Source organism: Macrosteles quadrilineatus, unplaced genomic scaffold, assembly GCF_028750875.1.
Source record: "Macrosteles quadrilineatus isolate MER2022 unplaced genomic scaffold, UCM_ALF_1.0 Scaffold_2__2_contigs__length_208266976, whole genome shotgun sequence".
In the NCBI taxonomy this organism is placed as follows: domain Eukaryota; kingdom Metazoa; phylum Arthropoda; class Insecta; order Hemiptera; family Cicadellidae; genus Macrosteles; species Macrosteles quadrilineatus.
This window is the reverse complement of record NW_026542595.1, coordinates 65,914,581-65,937,024: the sequence shown is the minus strand read 5'-3', so window position 1 is coordinate 65,937,024 and position 22,444 is coordinate 65,914,581. Positions and strand designations below refer to the sequence as shown.

The window sequence follows — 22,444 nt, the reverse complement described above, 5'->3', positions numbered from 1 at the left end:
TGCTGAATTCACGTGATAATGTTGTATATCTTCCTTATCGCCGGAATACTAACCTTGTTTTTGAGTATCAAGTGGTCCTGGCAATTTTAAATCAAGATAAATATGATTTTTTTCAGAATCGCGTAAAATATTTTTGGGTCTAGCCAATTACACAGTACACGTTTTATCCTAAACATACGTCGACCTTACTGGACCACTTAATAATTTGTTACTAAAAGGAAAGAAATGTTGTTGGACAAAAGAATGTGAAGAAACATTTATGTTGAGCAATTTTTTAGTCATATTCAATGATTTGTTGAAAATCTTGTTAGAAATTTGTTTTAAATAGGTATATCATAGATAAATTTATTTTATATTTAATTTTTCTATACTAAATGTAAATAATTAAATGAAAGGTTAACGAAATACAATAATTTTTGTTCATCATTCATGTTTCTTGTTCACTAGTCAAAAACAAGGTTAGTATTCCGGCGATAAGGAAGATATACAACATTATCACGTGAATTCAGCAATCCAGTGCGGGTTGCCGCTCCTAGACTTCACCTGGTTTGAAAATAAGATACATTTTACCGTGTGAAAAAAACGCACGTGTGAACAAGAAACATGAATGATGAACAAAAATTATTGTATTTCGTTAACCTTTCATTTAATTATTTACATTTAGTATAGAAAAATTAAATATAAAATAGATTTATCTATGATATACCTATTTAAAACAAATTTCTAACAAGATTTTCAACAAATCATTGAATATGACTAAAAAATTGCTCAACATAAATGTTTCTTCACATTCTTTGGTCCAACAAAATTTCTTTCCTTTTAGTAACAAATTATTAAGTGGTCCAGTAAGGTCGACGTATGTTTAGGATAAAACGTGTACTGTGTAATTGGCTGGACCCAAAAATATTTTACGCGATTCTGGAAAAAATCATATTTATCTTGATTTAAAATTGCCAGGACCACTTGAGCAACGCTGCGTATTGCTTCCACTCGTGTGGCCAGGGACAGAGCGTGAAAACGTTCTTCAAAAATGTTCCCCAGTCCATTCTTCTGCGTACCCGCGGCGGGCGATTTTGAAGACGCATCTGCGTGAAAACACACTCCGTGTGGCATACCTCATTACATTTAATCCTGCTCATATTTTTTACATTTTTTCACGCTGCATTCTTGCGTGAAAAAACGCCCGTGTGGCCGTAGCCTAACAAAGCCACAATGAAAAAAAACTTCAACCATCCAAATTTTCATTATTTTTCCAAACAGCCATGGGTTGATTTTGATTGTGGTAGCACAAAGGAGAATTTATCAGAAAATTTAATCCTTCCTTTGGCTTCTCTGTCTATATTTTGCATTGTCATAAAATTTATAAATTTAGTTTTTTGTAAATTCATCATCAAGTTGTCAAGGTTGTTAAGATAATTCCCTAAACTTTCCAATTCTATATAAACGAACATTTCTGTTTGCTCAATTGAGTTGGATGATATGACCAAATTCGAGTCATCAGCATACAGACATAGTGTTGAATTTTGATTATATATTAAAGAATATGTGCTTAATATATTTTTTCACTTCCAAAGTAAAATGCATAGCAGAACTGGCAAATATTATTCATCTCACCAAGTGAATGTGTATCTAGATGGGTATCTGTTAGATCAGACCTCTCTTTTTCTTCTCTCCTCATACACATAAGATATCTTATTATTAATAATTGTCTCCTCCCGTTTTCAATATTTCTTCTTTGAACTTGAGGCATTTTCCGTTCTTCCAACAAAACTGATTAACTGTTTAATTTGGTCTTAACCTACTGAATATTAAAACATCAATATTTACTCCCAAAAAGCTAAAAGGTTTCTTTTTATAAACAGCTGGTTTTTGTTTTTAAATTTGTTCTATGTATTTCTTATGGGGAAAACCCGACCTTTGAGAGGGTCTCGCGCCCTTAAGAGTAGACATTTTAAAGTTCTAAAACCTTATTGCAAAACTACATATTGAGACGAATCTTTTGACACCTTAAACGTTAAAATTGGTCCACAAATAAGGGAGGAGTTGCGTTAACAAAATACGGCTTCACGTATTATATATATAGATATAGATTTCATTCCACATAGATAGCACAAAAAAAGTAGGAGCCCTAATATTGAGCCTTGCGGAACTCCAAAATCTATTGGCTTATATCTTAGATAAAACATACTCCCTTAGTATATTTCCTTATGGAACATCTGAAGCCAATTTTACTGATAGTTCTGTCCGGTGTACTGTAGAGTCGTGTTTTGTTTTCAATTCGTGGCTGCACTTTACTTTAGGTCCTACACTCATTTGAATGAAAATATTGATTATTCGATTGTTTCTTTCTAGTAGTAAAGTAAAGTGCAGCCCATTCGTTTCTTGCTATTTCAGTAATCTAAAACCTCATTTAGCAAAATAAAACTATCTAATCATAAACAATAACTTGTCCACTAGCTATATAACTAAACAGTGAGGCACGATCATGAGAAACTAACTCTAAAATAATAGAAACAAATTGTAAACAAAACAGGACTCTATTGCTTTATTATTTTTTCCACCTCCCTTTCATCAGGACCAAATCAGTTAAAATTTTGGCTCTATACGCGTACTATTTGTATCACAAAAACCAGCATTAAAATTTACATCAACAGGGCTGTCCCTACTTCTTAAATCTCTAACAGTGTTCACTAAATGGTGATTAAATATTTCAGCAATTTTGTTAGGATCTGAAACAATTCCAAAATCAACTTTTAGAGTGTTATTGAGAGTCTTCCTCTTGTTTTCCCCAACTTCAGAGTTTATAATATTCCAAACTGTTGTTTAAATATAAGTAGCTTTAGACAATTTTTCTTAGAAATATTTATTATTATTTTGACGAAGCTCACGTTTATGTTTGTTCTTTTCCTGTTCCAAAAGTAATTTTAAACTTTTGTTTTTTCCCTACTGTATTCTTTTGATAAATATATGATGTAACTACGTTTATCTTCCAATTCTGAAATTACCCAAGTACATTTTCTTTTTTCTTTTTTGTGATTAACAATTAATCTAGGGAAAGCTAGATTAAAATAATAATTAATAATATAGTATGTTGTAAAATGCATCGTATTTTGATTCAACATTAGCATCGTTAACATCCGTCCATGTTTCCTTTGAAAGTAAGTTTGAGAAAGGAGAAAATTTGCGCATTTCTTGTTTGATGGATTGATTAATGTTTTTATAGAGTGATTGAACTTTAGTTTTAACATTTGCCTATCATGATCAGACAGAAAAGTTATCAGACCTTCTACCGGAGGTTTTTATATTTTTTACTAAAAAGTGATCAATACATGTTTTTGAACTTTCCGTTACTCTGGTTGGGAAATCAACGAGGTACCTGATAATATTATAACTTTTTGGTGTTTCTTTTAATAATCTCTACGTTTACTTTCATTTTTCAAAACGTCAATATTTAAATCACCAGCAACCATTAATTTATCACATTAATTGCTGAAGTAATCAAGTAAAACGCCTAATCTATCTGTTAAAATAGCTGCATCAGAGTTACGTGATCTATAGACCTATGATGATAATTTTTTGTTTATTAACCTTCCAAGTGCAAGCACAAAATTCAAACTGCATTTGTTCTAGAAATGAATTAGATAAGGAATCTGGCACGGTCACCTTCCGCAACTCAAACCCTTCTTTTGCTAGAATAATGACCCCTCTCTTGGATTTTCCCCCCCTTGAAAAAAATTAGATTATAAACAGATCACTGAATCAAATAAAGTTTTATGCCTTGTAACTTTTTACTAAGTATTGTAGCTCTATCTACATTAGTTTTAGCGAATTTCCATATAGGGAATAAGCTATTACCGTAGTACTCATGGTAAGACCTGGACCCGGGACCGATTTACTTTTTCGTTTTGAGGTCCCTAGAGGCCAAAAACACCATCCGTTCAAATTCATATATATTTATATATATACTAGCTGGCCCGACAGACGTCGTCCTGTCCTAAACTTAATGTGGTTTTATGTGAAATAATTGTTCATTTTCAAGATCCTGGTTGAAGTTCGTTCGCTACGCTCACTCACCTTTAGGTTGGAGCTCGTTAACTCGAGCACAAATCATCAGATTTTTTATGAAATTTAGTACAAACGTGTAAACCTATGTTTATTCTAACGAGTTCGCGAACCAGCATGATCGAACTATGGGAAGAGGGGTTTATGGGGGGTTTTATGGGGTAAAAATTGGGTTTTCCCATTTTTGACCGTAAAGACATAAAATTTAGCAACTTCTTTCCAAACCAGTTTGTAGAGGTTAAAAAAACAAATGATTTAGTATATTGAAGCGTTATTATGCACCTAATGGATACGGAGAAAATTAAAAAAATTGTAAATTTAAAATTCCCATGTTATTCTTATGAAGAAAATTGTAAACTGTTGTAGTTTGCTTGTATATGAGCATATTTTGATCAAATTTGGAAAATGTATTCATTTCATACTAAACTATTAAAATTTTACAAAAAAACATTTGTTTGCCACCCTCCCTGTTGCAGCAAACCTAAGAACTCGTTAAACTAATGCTATTTAAATAGGGAAGGAATAAATGCAATATTTTTAAGGAGACATTTTAGTGTAAATCCAATCAGGCAAATGGAAATTCGCTTAGTCTGCAGGTTTGCTGCTGCTGGGGTATTATTTTAAATATTTATTTTGACTTTATTACCACCCTGTATATATTAATAGGCAAGCATGTTTCCTTAAAACCTTTTTTCTCAGCTTGTGTGCATTGCACAGAAAATCTACGCATACTGTTAGAAAGATATTGTCCTGCAGATGTGCAGAATCCCTTTATAAATTTAAATACTCTAAAAAATAAGCACAAAAATTAATTTAAAATTTAAAAAAAACTAGCTGTTACCCACGGGCTCCACCCCGTTTTACTACATTAGTATTAATAAAACTATTGATTGGTTAAGTTAAGATGAAATAAACAAAACAGAATACGGTAATGGTAATGCAAACAAATAATAACAGCTGAGGTATTTTTAACATTAGGTAAATGGAAAGTTCCCTTTGGAAAGCAATTACAACCTTATAGGGCAGTTTATAAAATAATGAATAATTTTGCGCAAGGTTTCTCGTATAAACAAGTATATAGTTTATGGGGTGTGACTTGTAGTTTTCTCAAAAGTTCATGGGTACTTTTGACTTTATATATAGACTAGCTGTACCCGGGGGCTTTGCCCCGTTTTACTTCATAAGTGAGCTCGTTCGCATGGCTCAATCATGTCCTGGTTGAAGTTCGTTCGCTACGCTCACTCAGCTGTACCCGCGGGCTTTGCCACGTTTTACTTCATAAGTGAGCTCGTTCGCATGGCTCAATCACGTCATGGTTGAAGTTCGTTCGCTACGCTCACTCACCTTTAGGTTGGAGCTCGTTCGCTGCGCTCACTTGCCTTCAGGTTAGCTCGTTCGCTACGCTAACTCGCTTCCAGGATGAAGTTCGTTCGCTACGCTCACTCACCTTTTGGTTGCAAATTAGCTGTTGTCATAGGTTTAAAAAAAATAATAGTGCTGCACCCTGTTGGTAATCCTTGTAAGTTTTTAATGCTTTTGCATATCATAGAATCAACTTTTTAGTTGAAACAGCTGACTAAATTATTTAATTTCCTTTTAATATGAATACTCATAAGGTTAACATGGGGAACTATAGAGCCACTGGGGCGGAGCCCGAAAGGATTTTTGAGATAAGAATATGCCTATATGTTAATCGGGAATGTGAGCTATCATCATGCCAAATTTCAGCAAAATCCGTCCAGTGGTTAATGCGTTCACTTGTCACAAACATACATCCAAACTTTCTCATTTATAATATTAGTAGGATTAGTAGGATTAACATGGGCCTTATGGGTCATGCGGGTTGTGAAATGAACAGAAAATCAAAACAAATGCAAGACATTCCAATCACATGTTTTATTTATAGCGTGGGTTCAAAATAAAGAAGTCTGTACACTAAATATTTTTGGTCAAGTTTTCGACCACTGGACGACCAGTTCGTAATAAAATGTAAAATAATGTCAGGGGAAATTACTGAAGCCTAGGCCTATTTTTAATAGTAGCCTATTTCTTTTTCATAAACTTATTAAGTTCCAAAATGGTTCCGTTTTTTATTACAAATGTATATCGCTTGTGCTTAATATTCAGGGATAGAATTAAACGGTGAATATATGTTTATATAAACATGTATTAATTAGTAACAGTGGCACATGAACAGTAGGTTGGGCCCTTCCAGGGGGTTTGTGGGGTATGGAATACCCCCCAGCGCCAAGGGGGGTCTGGGGGTCCTCCCCCGGAGATTTGTAAACTTTAGTAGGCCTACATAAATTAGATGTGTTTTTTATCATTTGAGGCACCTGATTAGAAGTTGGGTTGGTTAAATAATTGTACGTTATTTTCTACTATTAATTATCTTTTACTATTTAAATCATGTCAAGAACTGTATTTTTATTAATAACTCACAATTCTGAAGATGCAGTAGGCCTACCGTTGAAATAGGCCTAACACCATTTGAACCACGAACACAAACACACTTCACAATAACATCATAATTACACCTTTAAATTTATGATCACTAAAACCGTAATATGGCTACTCTAATAAATCTGTACGATTAATATTACAAAACTAACCATGAGTGTTAACTTATTATTTCATAAAATATTGCAACTACAACCTGTTTGCCGGTTGGTGTACAATATACACTGCGGGATGTAAACAAAGCTACTCTAGCGCTCAGCACTCCCAGCAAAATATTGAGAATCAACGTCCAGTGGGCCAGTGCAAATACCAATGCATTGTTCCCTGATAGTCAAGCGCCGCCGGCTGGCATTGCGTTGTCCATTACGTTCTTATGGTGGCTAGAAGGGCCCGAAATCCGTGGCCCTCCAATGTGTTACGAGATGATTGCATTGTATTTCAACAAAAGTTATGGCCCGTTAAGTTCAAGATTAATTTATGTCACAGTTTATTCAATAATATCAACCAAATAACCTATTAAGTATTTTAAAATATACTTTACTGTTTATTTTGGGTAGGCCCTGCCCACTTGGCCCTTATGGAAGCGCCGCCACTGATTAGTAATACAATCTAAAACTTTGTAAGCGGCATTTCGTGCTTAAAATGAATTTATTGAACTGGTTCCATTTTCATTGCTTTTTGGCGAAATGTTGCACGTTTTGCTGCTAGCAGCAATACCCGCAGTTGGACCAGGGTGGGGATGAGTTGCGGCGTTGCCACATTGAAGACCACGGGGCTTTACACTAGAGACGGCTATGCCTCGAGTCAAAAAGAGTCACTTTAGGCCCTAGTATTAATAATTTTTCACTACTTTTTAATGATACCGTTGTTAATATTTAAATTGTATTTTAAACAACACACATTAATAGGGAGTTACTAAATTAGTAAAAAAGAAGTGTTTGCAATGATATTTTCTTTTTTTTCTTTTCTGCATCATTTCATGTTTTGCAATATAATGTTCCATTACGAAATAAGTGGAAAATCTTAATATCACAGTACATCTATTTTATCATATTATTCAAGATATGATAGGTTATCATCATAGGTTCATGAGAATATTGTCATACATGTTTTCAATCATTGGACAAATTTTCTATAGTGTAATACAATACCAGTGCAGAAGGGCACGTTTCCCATATGAGCCGTGTCCATATTTTGTTAAAATAATAGTGGTTACCTACAGCAACTGGATCAAAATTTTAATATTTTTTATGCAGAAATAATATGTGCATGATTTAGAAAGTCAAAAGGATGAAAAATTGCAATTTACTGCAGAGTTTTCAGAGAGGTTCCTTCGATGTTTTCATTCAGCTTAGTGAAAACAAAATATATATATATACCGGTATGCAAATAAAAGAGCTTGAACTCAAGAGAGCCTTTGAATGTTATTAGACTAACAATACCCCCGCCGCAGCAAACCTGCAGACTAAGCGAATTTCCATTTCCCTGAATGGATTTACACTAAAATGTCTCCTTAAAAATATCACATTTATTCCCTATTTAAATAGAATCAGTTTAAAACATACTTAGGTTTGCTGCAACAGGGAGGGTAAAAGTGTTTTTTATGTAAAATGTTAATAGTTAGTAAGAAATAAAAACATTTTCCAAATTTGGGCAAAATATGTTAATAAACAAGCAAACTACAACAGTTTACTTATTCTCCATAAGAATAACATGGGAATTTTAAATTTACAATTTTTTTGAATTTTCTCCGTAACCATTAGGCGCATTATAACGCTTCAGTATACTAAATTATTTGTTTTTTTAAGCTCTACAAAATAGTTTAGAAAGAAATTGCAAAATTTTATGTTTTTTGGGTCGAAAATGGGAAAAACCCATTTTTACCCCATAAAAGGCCCCATTAACCCCCGTTCCCATGGTCCGATCATGCTGGTTCGCGAACTCGTTCGTATAAATGTAGGTTTACACGTTTGTACCAAATTTCATCAAAATCGGATGGTTTTTGCTCGAGTTATCGCGCTAACGGACACATATATAAATATATATATATATGAATTTGAACGGATGGTGTTTTTGGCCTCTAGGGACCTCAAAACGAAAAAAAAATCGGTCCCGGGTCCAGGTCTTACCATGAGTACTACGGTAATAGCTTATTCCCTATATGGGAAATTCGCTAAAAAGGGCTGTGCATGTTTAATAGCGCTACTCTGCAACAAAACCCATTTAATTTATCTCAAAAAAATATTCTCAAAGTGCACCGATCAGCAACCTAAATAAATCAAATCAAACCTAAATAAATAACCTAAATAAATATGGTACTATGTAACTTACCCAGACAGTTCTTCTTGTACAATCACCGCTGCTCTTTTGTTATTCGTCAGATTGAAATATTTGAATGCAAATTGCGTTCGCTGTTACGGTGCCGCGCCTGTTAGAATGTCTGCCGCACTGAACATGTTAACAACAATGCATGTAAACGTCACTATTTTTGAAACATCAAATTTACAGTGTTTGCTTTTTAGAAATGCAGCATTGCTTTTTCATTTCCATTATTTGTTGCCAATGAAGCCGCACGACCATATGAACAAGGCCTCTAACAGTTCAAGAATAAAAGCCAGTTTCACTACAAGTATATTTCAATACACCAAACATTCAGAAGAGACATTATATTGACAAAATTATGTAATCGATAAGGCTTAGACAACTGACATATAGAAGGAATTCCAGCTTTCCAGCTTTAACAGTTACCCCACGACCAATTTCTCAAAACTATGTTAGAGGGGTATTCATTGGCACAGAAGTACGGTATGATGACCGAGACGTGATGAAGGAATAGAAACCCCATTTAGTGAGTCGGTGGCTCAGTTGGTAGCGTCGCGGACTTCGGGCCCAAGGCACACAAGGCAGCGATGTTGTGGGTTCGGATCCTGGTCAATGCCACTAAAATTTATCAGCAGTTCACTTTTGTACTGTACCGGCTCACTCCTTGCTTTGCTGTAAACGATCGACGCACGGGCGCTTAGTCTATGTGGACGGGCAAATGCAAGGTTAAAAGAGGAAAAAAAAGAAAACTTACACAGCTTAAGGGTAGACCTCCCTTTGAAGTAAGAACTTGCCTTTTAAAAAAACAGACACTTTTCCTCAAATAAAAACATAGATTTAATCTGCATAACACTGATGAAATCGCGGAAGTGTTTACTACAAAAGATCCACCAATACAATTTTAATAATTCTATACTAAGGTTCTTCCAAAAGAAGAGAAACCAGTTAACAAAGTAATAATAACTCCGATGACTACCGAATGGGAAAAATTTTATTCATTGGATGATCAAACATATTTTGAAACTAACACAATAGTGCCAATCATTTTTGTTTTTATACAATGCCCATTAAACATTGCAAAATTTGTATAATTTCCCTCTATTTATTGCAGTTATATAAATTAGCGTAAGCCTTGAAAGTAACCGTCGATTTCGACGGTTTCACGTAGTAATTTTAGAATCCATATAATAATTGATGGTTTGTAGGCCTACATACATGCAACAAAAATTTTTAAAGTGTACATATATAAAAGTGATGGAAAAGATATTTTTTTAAAGCAAAAATTGTAAAATGCTAATCAAAAGTTATTCCACCTGAAAGCACCACATTCATACCTAAACAAACTTCTATGTTCCAAGCTGCTTTTTACGGGAATAACTCAAGTTCAAGGCAGTGATTTTAAGACAAAATCTGTATACAAAAGATTTTAGTTACAAAATTCTTATTTACAAATACTATAATACATGGTAGGTTTACATTTTGTCAATGATTTCACACATAAGTCTGTCCAATGGGTTGCAACCGTCACTGGAAGTCTCGTCTTGACTGCTTGTGTCCATAGTCTCCATCGCCTCAACTGGAACTGTCAGCTTAGAGTCTAGCTCAGACGTGTCAGGTAGACTCATCAGGGCCTGCTGCAGAATGTCTTTCACCTACAAATCAAATCAGTCAGCAGTTATTATATCAGTTGTTTGTTCTAATCTACCCTCACTTTGTTATGGGGGTAGCTGTGCAATCTTTAGGTTGAAAAAGGTATTCAACTGCAGATAAAGGCAGTATGGATGTTTGTCAAATTTTGGCAGGCTCATATACAGGGTGTCACAAAAAAGTGTGATGGGCTATACAGGACCTAATTCTACATGCAAAAATAAGTCAAAAATGAAGAATAGAATTTTTTGGATTTCGGCTTAGTTTAGCCGTAATCCGCCATTTTGTTTTTTGGGGAAAATATTTATTATTTCAAAATCCCTTTGAGATATTTTTACGAAACTTAGCAAAATTGTTTACACTATAGTAAGTAACATTTATAAAAAAAAATATTATTATAACTTTCCAAATTTAAAAATGGCGGCCGTTTGAATTTTTTAATGCCAAATTTCATGAAAACCGGTACCTAAATCAAAATTTTGTAAGACACAAAAGTTTTAGTATTTTTTATGACAAATCCAACAAAACAAAAATGAATAAAATCGGTTCATAAATAAAGAAGCTGTATTTATTTTAGTAATTTAGACTGAAATTACTTAATACGTTACATAAACTATTACATTACATTTAATACATTTTAATATTAATAATTTCAGTCTAAATTACTAAAATAAACACAGCTTCTTTATTTATGAACCGATTTTATTCATTTTTGTTTTGTTGGATTTGTCATAAAAAATACTAAAACTTTTGTGTCTTACAAAATTTTGATTTAGGTACCGGTTTTCATGAAATTTGTCATTAAAAAATTCAAACGGCCGCCATTTTGAAATTTGGAAAGTTAAAATAATAATTTTTTTTATAAATGTTACTTACTATAGTGTAAACAATTTTGCTAAGTTTCGTAAAAATATCTGAAAGGGATTTTGAAATAATAAATATTTTCCCCAAAAAACAAAATGGCGGATTACGGCTAAACTAAGCCGAAATCCAAAAAATTTTATTCTTCATTTTTGACTTATTTTTGCATGTATAATTAGGTCCTGTATAGCCCATCACACTTTTTTGTGACACCCTGTAGAAATGCTTACAGGGATGGGTTTGCTCACTGTAACCTGCCTAGATACATTTAGGATGTAGAACTGTATGGCAGAGACAATTAAAAAACTCAACAAATATAGAAGTGTGAAGTTTGAGCTTATGCCGGTACAGATAGTTATCGCAATTCTCAAAAAACTACCTGATAACATTACACAAGCTGAAACGGAAAATAAATCCAAATCTCAACATAAACCACTTAACTCTGATAGTAACTCACTAAGGTTTGGTCTACACTATCCTTTTCATCGCATCCGTCAAAAACGGACGTGTTTCAACGGGAACGTTATTGAGCGTGCACATCATCCTCCACCAGTGATCCCATACATCAATCTTGGTCGTGATGTAACAGAGAGTAGACGTGGCAAGCTGTTTAGTTAATTTTTTTCATAAACAACTTTTGTTATACTTTAAAGTTTGTTTTTGAAGTTTGCAGCCATGCTGTCTAAGATAAAACTTGTGTGTGTAATGGAAGCAAGTTGTTTACTTTTTACTAAGAACAAACCACAGAATATTGAGTGAATCACATAATATTTGTCCTGTGTACTTCTATCGGAATATTCTTCGGCTTGCTTATCCCACAATGATAGCTGGCCGTGAACATTTTCAATGAATTTGTCCACATCAAACATTTTAAGTGGCACAGTAAGATGTGGGCCCGAGACAAATTTATTTTTTCATTTTGATGTCTCCAGAGGCCAAAACCACTACCGTATTTGTTCTAATTGTTATATTATGTATGTACAGTATAACTTTACACAATTATTAAGTGGGTTTTAAAAATATTCTGGGAAAATTTCAGCTCCCTAACCCTTGTAGAAACAAAATGGTGGCATATTGAAAAAGAATAGACTAGGCCTACTTCTAATGAAACATTAAAAATGTTTTGTTTGTAAAATATTGTTATATCGTCACATTCTGGGGAAATAAAGCTTTTTAATCAGGAAACTAGAATGTGGTGAAAACCCTAAAAGTAGAGCCCACAATTAATTATTCAAACTGTAATTCATCCACAGCGACACACTGATAACAGAGCACAAATGAATCGTAAGCTCTTACAAAGAAATTCTGCGGGATTCAAAGGAGTTCCTCTTCAATTGATTGTTTCAGTTCCAAATCATTATTGAAACTATGAGTAGGCTATAAACTTGTTCCTTCAAGTAACCCCATAAAAAAGTAACACACAGTTAAGGCTGCAACAAATCAGACAATAGGCAGCATTTCCAGCATTTATAATAACAATTATACATATACAACAATTGGTGTTTTTGGCCTCTGGGGACATAAAAATGAAAAAGCAAATTGGTCCCGGGCCTAAATCTTACTGTGTCACCTACGGTAATAGCTACTTAAAAAACTCTATAGGGAAATTCGGATGGAATCTAACAGCCGACTTAAATTCAATATTTTTAATGTGATTGAAAACAAACCTTTAATTGAGCATAACCCTTAGGACAGGGTTTATCAAAAAACTGATATTTTCTGGAGAAGTTTCACATCAAGACCTAGACTATGCTATTAATATTTTACAATACCCTCCCCCCGCAGCAAACCTGCCGACTAAGCGAATTTCCATTTGCCTGAATTGATTTCATTTTCAATTAAATTTATTTAATTAACATTAGGTTTTATGAGTACCTAGGCTTGCTGCTACAGGGAGGGTAAAAAAGTGTGTTTTTTAGTAAAATATTAAATAACTTGGTATAAAATAAATAAATTTACCAAGTTTGATCAAAATATATCCATAATCAAGCAAACTACAACATTTTACAATATTCTCCATAAGAATAACATGGGAATTTTAAAATAACAATTTTTTGAATTTTCTCCGTAACCAATAATTGTACAAAAACACTTTAAAATACTAAATTATTTGTTTTTTTTAAGCTCTTTGAAAAGGTCTGGAGGTAAATTGGGAAATTTTGTGTTTAAAGGATCAAAAATTAGAAAACCCGATTTTTACCCCATAAAACCCCTCGTAAAACCCCTTCCCATGGTCCGATCATGCTGGTTCGCGAACTCATTCAAGTTTATCCCGACTTACACTTACCTTAAAACCAAATCAAACTCGGACAAAAATTACTCTAAAGTTATCGTGTTCACGGACACACACACATATATATATATATAAACACTAGTGGCTTGTAGGGACATAAGTCCCTAAAAAGCTCAATAATATAAAACAAATTATTCTAGTATTTAAACAAACTAAGAAATACATCTATGTGTCAGAATAGATGTCCCTGTACACCATATCTTTTGTGTAAAAAACAGTTTGTTGTTTGTCTTTGTTTGCCTTTGTTGATGTTATTTTCAACAAATCATTCAAATCACTTAAAAGGTTTAACTCTGCTAAAGGCAGCAAACATATAATTGTTTGTGAATAAAGTCTGGTTTAGCTTTGGTCTTGTGGTTAATGGTGATAAAAAGACTTCCCTGATTGGAATTTTGTAAATTGTCTTAGTCAAATATGAAAAGGCAAATACAGGTGTGTTGAGGTAAGCTTAATAGTTCTGAACCAAACCTGCTAAATTAACATCCCTACCCAGTTAATATTTCTAAGTTTATACTCCTTTTGTTGAGGTTTAACAACATTAGTGTAAAGTAAAGGCATCCTATTGACTAAACTTAACCCTCTATTTTTCTGATCAACATTAAAAAAAAAACTACAATTAGTGTAAGTTTATGTGGTGGTATTCCTCTTAAAGGTGCGATTGACGTTACATATTCTATCAAATTAGGCCTTATCATCGGCTGATTCTTAACTTTTTTGTGAGCAACTGACAGTACCTGTTTAAAATCTCCAAACAATATTGTTTTTCCTCCCATTGGAACTTTTCATAGTACGGTACTTACTTAATTAACAAATATATTTTTCCTGTATGAACCTATACCACCTTTATTCCCAGGTTATCTTCTAAGAGTAGCCATTGAGGCTATTCCACATTGATTAAACACTACAATAAATCTCAAATTTAAAATAAAGAAAGTGTAGAATAAATCTAGAACATCTGTTTTAAAATAAAAACAAAGCATAAGTTAATTTAATCATAGACTAACCAACACAAGTAGACTTCTCATCCCATTGTAATTTTTGAAGCACGTTTTTCGTGTCTAGTTCATGTACGTGACACAAAGGCGCTAGTGTCAACGAAACTTTGTTTCCATTATTTTTGGGTTAATTTCTTGATTTGTGCTTTACTGTTTGGTTATATAACTAGGGGACAAGTTATTGTTTATGATTAGATCGTATTATTTGGTTAAACGAGGTTTTAAATGGCTGTAATAACGGGAAACAAATTGTAAACAAAACACGACCTCTACATAAACCGTACAGACAACTAACAATAAAATTGTCTTCAGCTGTTCCATTAGGATGAGAAATCTACTAAGGGAGTATGTTTTATCTATGATTTAATCTTGAATCGTTAATAATTATTTAGTCAATGTGGTTATTTCATGTTAGTACATTGCAGAATTGACTGGCAAATAAGTAATCAAAATGTTAATATTGCATACTATACTGGCTTAATGATAAATCACGGATCAGCTGTATTGAAGTAAACAACAATCTGCAGTAAATGGCTTCTAATGCTATTCTTATGGAGAACATTTTACGTTATATCTCGTTTTCTGGTAACTTTACGGGAATTCTGCTATTTTTCCCGAGTCCCTGGGGTCAAGACCTTTAATTTAAGACCCCTCCCACTTTTCTGCGACTTACCAGACGTCCACTATTTTCTGGTAAAAACTTGGTCTTACAGAATTATATATAAGGATATATAAAAATTTGAACGAATTGTGTTTTTGTCCTCTGGGGACATCAAAATGAAAAAGTAAATCGGTCCCGGGCCTAGGTCTTACCATGCCACCTACGGTAATAGCTACTTCCCTATAGGGAAATTAGCTAAAAAACACACTTTGTTATCTTCCCTGTAGCAGCAAGCCTAGCTACATTAAACTTAATTTTACTTAAATATAGATTTAAGTGAAAATCAAATCAGGCAAATCCGGAAATTCGCTTAGGTAGCTATAGGTTTGCTGTGTCAGGATATTTACTCAATATGGATGTTTTTGTTGCAAAATGGATAAAAAGTTATTATATTTTGGAATTGACTATAACCGGTACAAAATTTACCTTGTTCAGATGTTTTTCAAAACGTAAAGCAGTTTCAATCCTTTGCCTCTTTTGCAATTCCAGCATAACCCTCAATGTTTCCCTCGCCTGGTGTGGTCTGAACTCATTTAATAGATGATGAATATGGATGAACAAAAGTGTCAGATCTTCCACTTTGGCAGTTCGATGTGGAGAGTCAGGGCAACGTACTAGAAGATCTAGCAGATCAAGGAAGTTGACAAACAATGAATGGTTCAGCTTACGAAGTTCCCTTTTTCTGTCATAATGTTGAGGGTAGAGACGTTTGAATCCCTAAAATGTATAATTAAATATATAGAAGATGGTTGAATACAGCTTAAATACTGTTGTCCTAGTTAAAAGTTTACCAAATTTAAAAAAAGTTGTAACACCTTAACTCTCTCTCCCCTTTGACTTCTAACAGCCTTGAAATCCCCACAACAAATTGTCTGGGTAGCTGAGTGGTTATATGTAGTACTACTTGTCTTCAAATCTGAAGGTCTGTTACCATATCCAGATGCAATTTGTAATTTAGCAATCAATTAATCTACCTGGCTAAAGATTGACGTTAGATAGTAGGCCTAATAAGACCCTAATTAAATGTGGAAGCACCTGGATCAAGAGCAAATCACTAAGTTGCATTAACATGTACCCTACCTAATTTGGTATGGAATATGGATCAGCATCGATAGTCGATGTTTTCGAAACATCTATATTTTTCTATACCGTACGGTAAGTTAATCGTTGTTTTTATATCGATGTTCGATTTTTTTTTACATCAATGGTAAGTAGGTAGGTAGATAACAGGAATATGTTTTTTGTTAAACTTCAATTTTTGCCCAGGTAGGCTAGGCTATTGAAATTTCAATGTTTTCCATGACTGAATTGTATTAGGCCTAACATAACTTAACTTAGTTTTAGGTCAATTAGCCTAGCTGTTGCAGTACAGAGAGCAGACGGAAAACTTAAAAAAACCATTGATGTAAGTTAAGTTATTTAGCCCCGGAAACATGAATGTTTTAGGACGATGTTATCAGTACCGTACATCGATGGTTGCCATATGTTACCTTCGATGGTTGACCTATCGATGCTTATCCCTAGAGTTTACTGTAACTTACACCTTAAAGTAAGTTAATATGAAGACAAACATTACTAGAGCTAGGCTAGGAACCAGTTAATTGTGGCCCCAGTTTAGGCTCACCTGTGATTCCAGTGGTCTGATAATGGCATCGTCAGCATTGTATGTGTTACCAAACATTTTATACGTATCGTGAATAGGGAGAGGAGGCTTTGGTGCCCTTCCTCTTTTGATATTTTCATCTGTATATAAATTGATATATTGCATTGGAGGAAGAGGCAGAGAGCTAACTGTGTTTTGCGCCCCTTCGGGTGGTGTTGGTAAGGGATTGCTCATGTTGAAATCAAAAAGGCTGGTTTCAGTTTAGCACCTAAATTAATTAGGGATGTTTCAAATTCACTAAGTCAGATCAGAGGTAGGTAGGCCTAGACATGAAATCAATACATAACCTAAAGAGAACTCCGAACCGCAACCGAACAGTCAGTTAGCCTGTAGTACATTAAAAAAATCACCTAATCACCATCACACCACATCCACAACACAAGATACAAGAACATACAATAACAATAACACAGAAGACACAAGAAGAGGAGACACAAGCACACAGCACAAGTCACAACAAACTCAACATTCAACAAAGATAAAGTAAAAAAACCTCTTCTCTTCTAATTATTCTTCTTCTTTTTCTTCTTCTTCTATTCTTGTTTACTTAAAAAAGCTGGCTTGGTCAAGTGGCCATGTAGCCACATTATTTTGCCTTAAAATACGACTGTTCTATCATTCACGGTTCTATACATTCTTCCCGGGCTTTCTTGACATGCTGGTTAAGTAAATGCTTTTTCTTTTTAAAACGTTTTTATTAGCTCGCTTTCTTGTCCGGTACAAATTTTGCGATCGATTTTATACTAAGTTCCCGATGAGCTAGGGACTTGAAACTTGAAACATTAGCTCACAAATGGATGACAATGCAATGTTATTTAATTTAATTTTCATATTTGCCTTGGGCTACGCCCCATGGGCTTGTTTTTATTAACTCGCTTTCTTGCAAATTTTGATACTTCCCGATGAGCTAGAGACTTGAAACTTGAAACATAGCTCACAAATGGACGACAATGCAATATTATATCATTTAATTTTCATATTTCCTTTGGGCTACGCCCCATGGGCTTCCACATTTTCCATGTTTACATTTTGAAAGAATGTAAACATATCAATTAATTTAAGTCAGCTGTAAATACTTAAATTTGACAGTTCGAAGAGCAGAGCAGGTTCTGCTCCAGATATATTCTAAAAATAAAAATATAAAACAAGCATTTTAAAGTAAAGATAAAACATCTGCTTAGAGATAATAAGGTTTTGGTTATTAATTAACAGGCCATATAAAATATATTTAACATATTTACACATTAAAGACTAAAAAGTTGAAAATAATTTATAAATAAAAAACTTTTTTAAAACAAAACGTTTTTAAACGCACTAAAAAGTAGAAAATAATTTATAAATACGTTGAGAGTATAAATACTTGTAAGATTTAAAACGAAAAACGATGGGTGCATGCAATTAATTGATAATATTACATTAGTTCAATAGGTAAAGGTAATTGTAAATTATCTAATGCATGCACCCCACGTTTTTCGTTTTAAATCTTACAAGTATTTATACTCTCAACATATTTATAAATTATTTTCAACTTTTTAGTGCATTTAAAAACGTTTTGTTTTAAAAAGTTTTTTATTTATAAATTATTTCTTATAGGCTGAGTTTACCGATGTTTTTGATAAGTTGATTTAAATAAAGTTTTGTTAGTAAATATTATAGTAGTTTTGTTGTAAATATTTGAAAGTATTAACTGAGAATAATAAGTATTATTGTTAGGTTGTCGGTTACTCATCACTAAAATAAATTAATCACAATTTACTAAAAATTGTCGAGGTATATTTCAAGTTTACATCAAAACTCATCTTCAGCCTCTAGTAACAACATATCAAGTAAATAAACTATGATTTATAATGTTTGTTTATAAATTAATTAACATATGTTTGAATTATTTTAAAATTAAGTTAGTAGGAAAAAAAAATATATTTATAATATAACTAGCTGAACCCGCGGGCTTCGCCCCGTTTAACTTCATAAGTATTCGCATGGCTCATTTACGTCCTGGTTGAAGTTCGTTCGCTACGCTCACTCACCTTTAGGTTGGAGCTCGTTCGCTGCGCTCACTTGCCTTCAGGTTAGCTCGTTCGCTACGCTAACTCGCCTCCAGGTTGAAGTTCGTTCGCTACGCTCACTCACCTTTTGGTTAGAAATTAGCTGTTGTCATAAATTAAAAAAATAATAGTGCTGCACCCTGTTGGTAATCCTTGTAACTTTTATGCTATTGAACATCATAGAACAGAACCACTGTACCCGCGGGCTTCGCCCCGTTTAACTTCATAAGTATTCGCATGGCTCATTCACGTCCTGGTTGAAGTTCGTTCGCTACGCTCACTCACCTTTAGGTTGGTTAGTAGGAAAAATTAAGTTAGTAGGAAAAAAAAATATATTTATAATATAATATATATAATTTTTTTTCCTACTAACTTAATTTTAAAATAATTCAAACATATGTTAATTAATTTATAAACAAACATTATAAATCATAGTTTATTTACTTGATATGTTGTTAATAATAAGTATTTCAGTTCTTCATTATTCCATTATTAACATTATTAACTCCTGTGTAGTTGGTTTGTTTCTTGTCATCATTATGTTCAATTTCTTCTTGTGTGTGTTTGTGTTTGTATATATATATATATAAAGTGTATTGGGGTTAAGGAGTCGATTATATAGCATTGATGGATCATTTAATATTGATTGGGCCTTAACAACCGAGGTTAATTACTTAAAGTTGGTTGCGGTCAGACGGTGTCCAGTTTTAATCACTTGTTTGATTATTTTAAGTTTACATTTCATCTCCTTAGATTTTAATTAAAAAAAGTAATGTTAACCATAGCTTGCTATTTTTTCCATTAGGAGCATTTGGTTTAGACAGTTGGTGGTGATTTCCAATTTTCTTTCTTTATTTTTGCATAAAGGCATTGTCTCATCCAACAAAAACCTCATACGCCAAGTAAAGAACGATAAGAAACAAGAATAACCCCGCTGCAGAAAACCTAAGCGAATTTCCATTTAACCTAGATTCATAAAAAAATATTCCCCTAAAGTTGTAAGATTTATTTCCTTTTACAATAACATTAATTTTAATTAACAATTCGGTTTGCTGCTACATGGAAGGCAATGAGGCGTATGCGCATGTAAGACGCAGCAAACTACTTGTCTTATGGAGTTTCGTATAAGAGGTTTCCAAAGCTTGCTTCAATTGCGCGCACATTAAATACGCACGCAAAAAAAACTGCGTATTTGACTGACTGCTTTCAGAGCAAAGTCGAATCTGAGCTCAACTGCGTAACAGAAATTTCTTGTGCAATGGAGTCGGAAGTAAATGTGGTCCAGAAGGCGAAATTCTCCAACAACAACGAAAAATATTGATTGAATTTGTCTCTTCTAATGGCATTATGGAAGTACGTTGTTCATACAATTAAAACTTTTATTGTTCATTCGTTGAGTAGTGTTAATTTCCCCATTAATGTGTAATTTTAATATTTAATTCCCTTGTTACATGTTCCCTACAATTAATTTGTCCACACAATATATTTTCTTATTGTTGTAATTTGTAAATAAACCTAATTTTGACAAATGTTCACTTCAAGTCAGCACAACACCAACTCCCTAATATAAGAACACCAATTTTAAAGTAATAAGCCTATATTAATTATTGTCAACTCATCAGTAGCCTAGGCTAGAAGCACATTCCCCATTTTATTGTAATGCCATTGTAAATCCCCTTTTGATTATAACAGAAGTTTACATATTTGTCCTTCAAATACATATATTGTTATATTGTAAAAGGTATTTTCATCTACTCGGTAATAAGAGAGAGTAAATTAAGATTTATTGTTTACATTTCAAACTAACATGTTGGCTTTAATACTACAGTTAAAACATCCGTTTAGGGCCAAATACAGTTCCTAATCATAGGACCTGGATAAAAGCCGCAGCGCATCTAGGCTATACGCGTCTAGGAAACCATAACCTAGGCGCCTAGACGCGTAATAGATGTGCTGCGGTTTAGATGCGCTGCTGCTTTTTGGGGCCTGTTTCATAAAGGTTACAGGCCCTTAATACAGGTAACATACCTGTATTACAAGTAAAAGTTACAAAATTGAGTTTCATGAAGAGTTTTCCCTCAAAAATAATTTACAAACGACTCTCCTGTATTACAAATAAATAATAGAGGACATCTTCGGTGTAGTACCTCATAAAGAGAAACTCCTGTAATACAGGACCTGTAAATTGGGGAATATTTTAGCAATCTCTAAACCATCATAAAAGTTTTACAAGTGGGCCTCTAGCAAGTAGTGATACATTGAAAAGTGAAATTCGTAGTAAGATAACACAAAATGGATTAATCTAGTAGTTCTAGTGAAGAGGACGATACTGTTACTATTCGGAGGCCAAGACTAAGGGAAGAATTATATTAAAACTTAAAAAATTACCTAGCCTACAACACTAAATTATTTTTGGTCAGATTTTTATGTACCCCAATTTGGAATGAATTTTAAAAGAGGAATAAACGTGATTAAGTCCGTGAATCAGCAAGATTGGGTAATGGAAACGGGGTTATAAAGTTTAAAGCTTTTTTTTAAAAAAATGGGGGTTTTCAAATTTGTACTTAAAATACATGGAAATTCCCAATTTTTATTGCACCCATCATGTAAAGCTTAAAAAGACAAACAATTTTGTTGCTAAACATTGTTTTACAATTATTGAAAACCGGTATATTTAAAATCCCAGCGCTTGTTTACACTATATTTTGATCAAATTTGGCAAGTGTATTTATTTCATCCTATACTATTAGCTTATTATTATATTATCTCTAGCTCTGTACACATCCAGACACACACACACACACACACACGCACACACACGCACACACACACCCACACACACACAGATATCACTTCGAAAGCCACTTTTTTGGGTCCAGGGGACCCAAAACGACTATATCCACTCAAAACTCAAACTCGAAAATTTTGACGAAAACAATACTTTCTCCATATACTATGGTATAGGGGGAGAAAGTAATACCAGTAACAGCTGTGAGTTTAAATACAGCAACTTTTATGAAACAGTGGTCTCAGGGGCCTGTTATTCAAAAACCATGTAATACAGTGCCTGTATTACAGGACTTTTAAATTTAAATTTACAATCCTGTATAATTATGTTTCATGAAAATAATTTTCGTCTCGTAAATAACCTGTACTATTTACCTGTATTATAAATTCCTGTATTTTAACACACAGCTGTTACTGGTATATTTTTATGGTTTTGGTGCTATGTATGGTTGTCAATAGGAATTTAATGTTACTGCCTTTGATTGTATGTGAGTTGTTCTAAAATTCAGTTATAGCTAAATGTAGAGAAAAATACCACCGGCACAGCAAACCAGTAGATCATAGGAATATCGATTAGTGTGATTGGACTTTTACGGAAATATAAGCCATACCCTCTGTAAAGGTCGTAAAAGTCCAATCACACTAGTC

General features: G+C 33.5%; 1 protein-coding gene across 1 annotated transcript; it reads right to left on the bottom strand.

Annotated features, from left to right (window-relative positions):
- Nucleotides 1-10,266: 10,266 nt before the first annotated feature.
- On the bottom strand, nucleotides 10,267-17,430 carry LOC128986430 (mediator of RNA polymerase II transcription subunit 7). Its single transcript, XM_054406799.1, has 3 exons — nucleotides 16,926-17,430; nucleotides 15,728-16,018; nucleotides 10,267-10,496 (listed from the first exon to the last, which is right to left on the bottom strand). Exons 1-3 carry the CDS (start codon nucleotides 17,136-17,138, stop codon nucleotides 10,317-10,319), a joined length of 684 nt encoding a protein of 227 aa, XP_054262774.1. The 5' UTR covers nucleotides 17,139-17,430; the 3' UTR covers nucleotides 10,267-10,316.
- Between the last annotated feature and the right edge of the window lie 5,014 nt (nucleotides 17,431-22,444).

Coding starts and splice junctions, on each gene's coding strand:
- LOC128986430 (XM_054406799.1), bottom strand. CDS start 17,138: ATGAGCAATCCCTTACCAACACCACCCGAAGGGGCGCAAAACACAGTT. Junction 16,019..16,925: donor TCAGACCACTGGAATCACAG/GTGAGCCTAAAC, acceptor TATACATTTTAG/GGATTCAAACGTCTCTACCC. Junction 10,497..15,727: donor TTGAAAAACATCTGAACAAG/GTAAATTTTGTA, acceptor TTTGATTTGTAG/GTGAAAGACATTCTGCAGCA.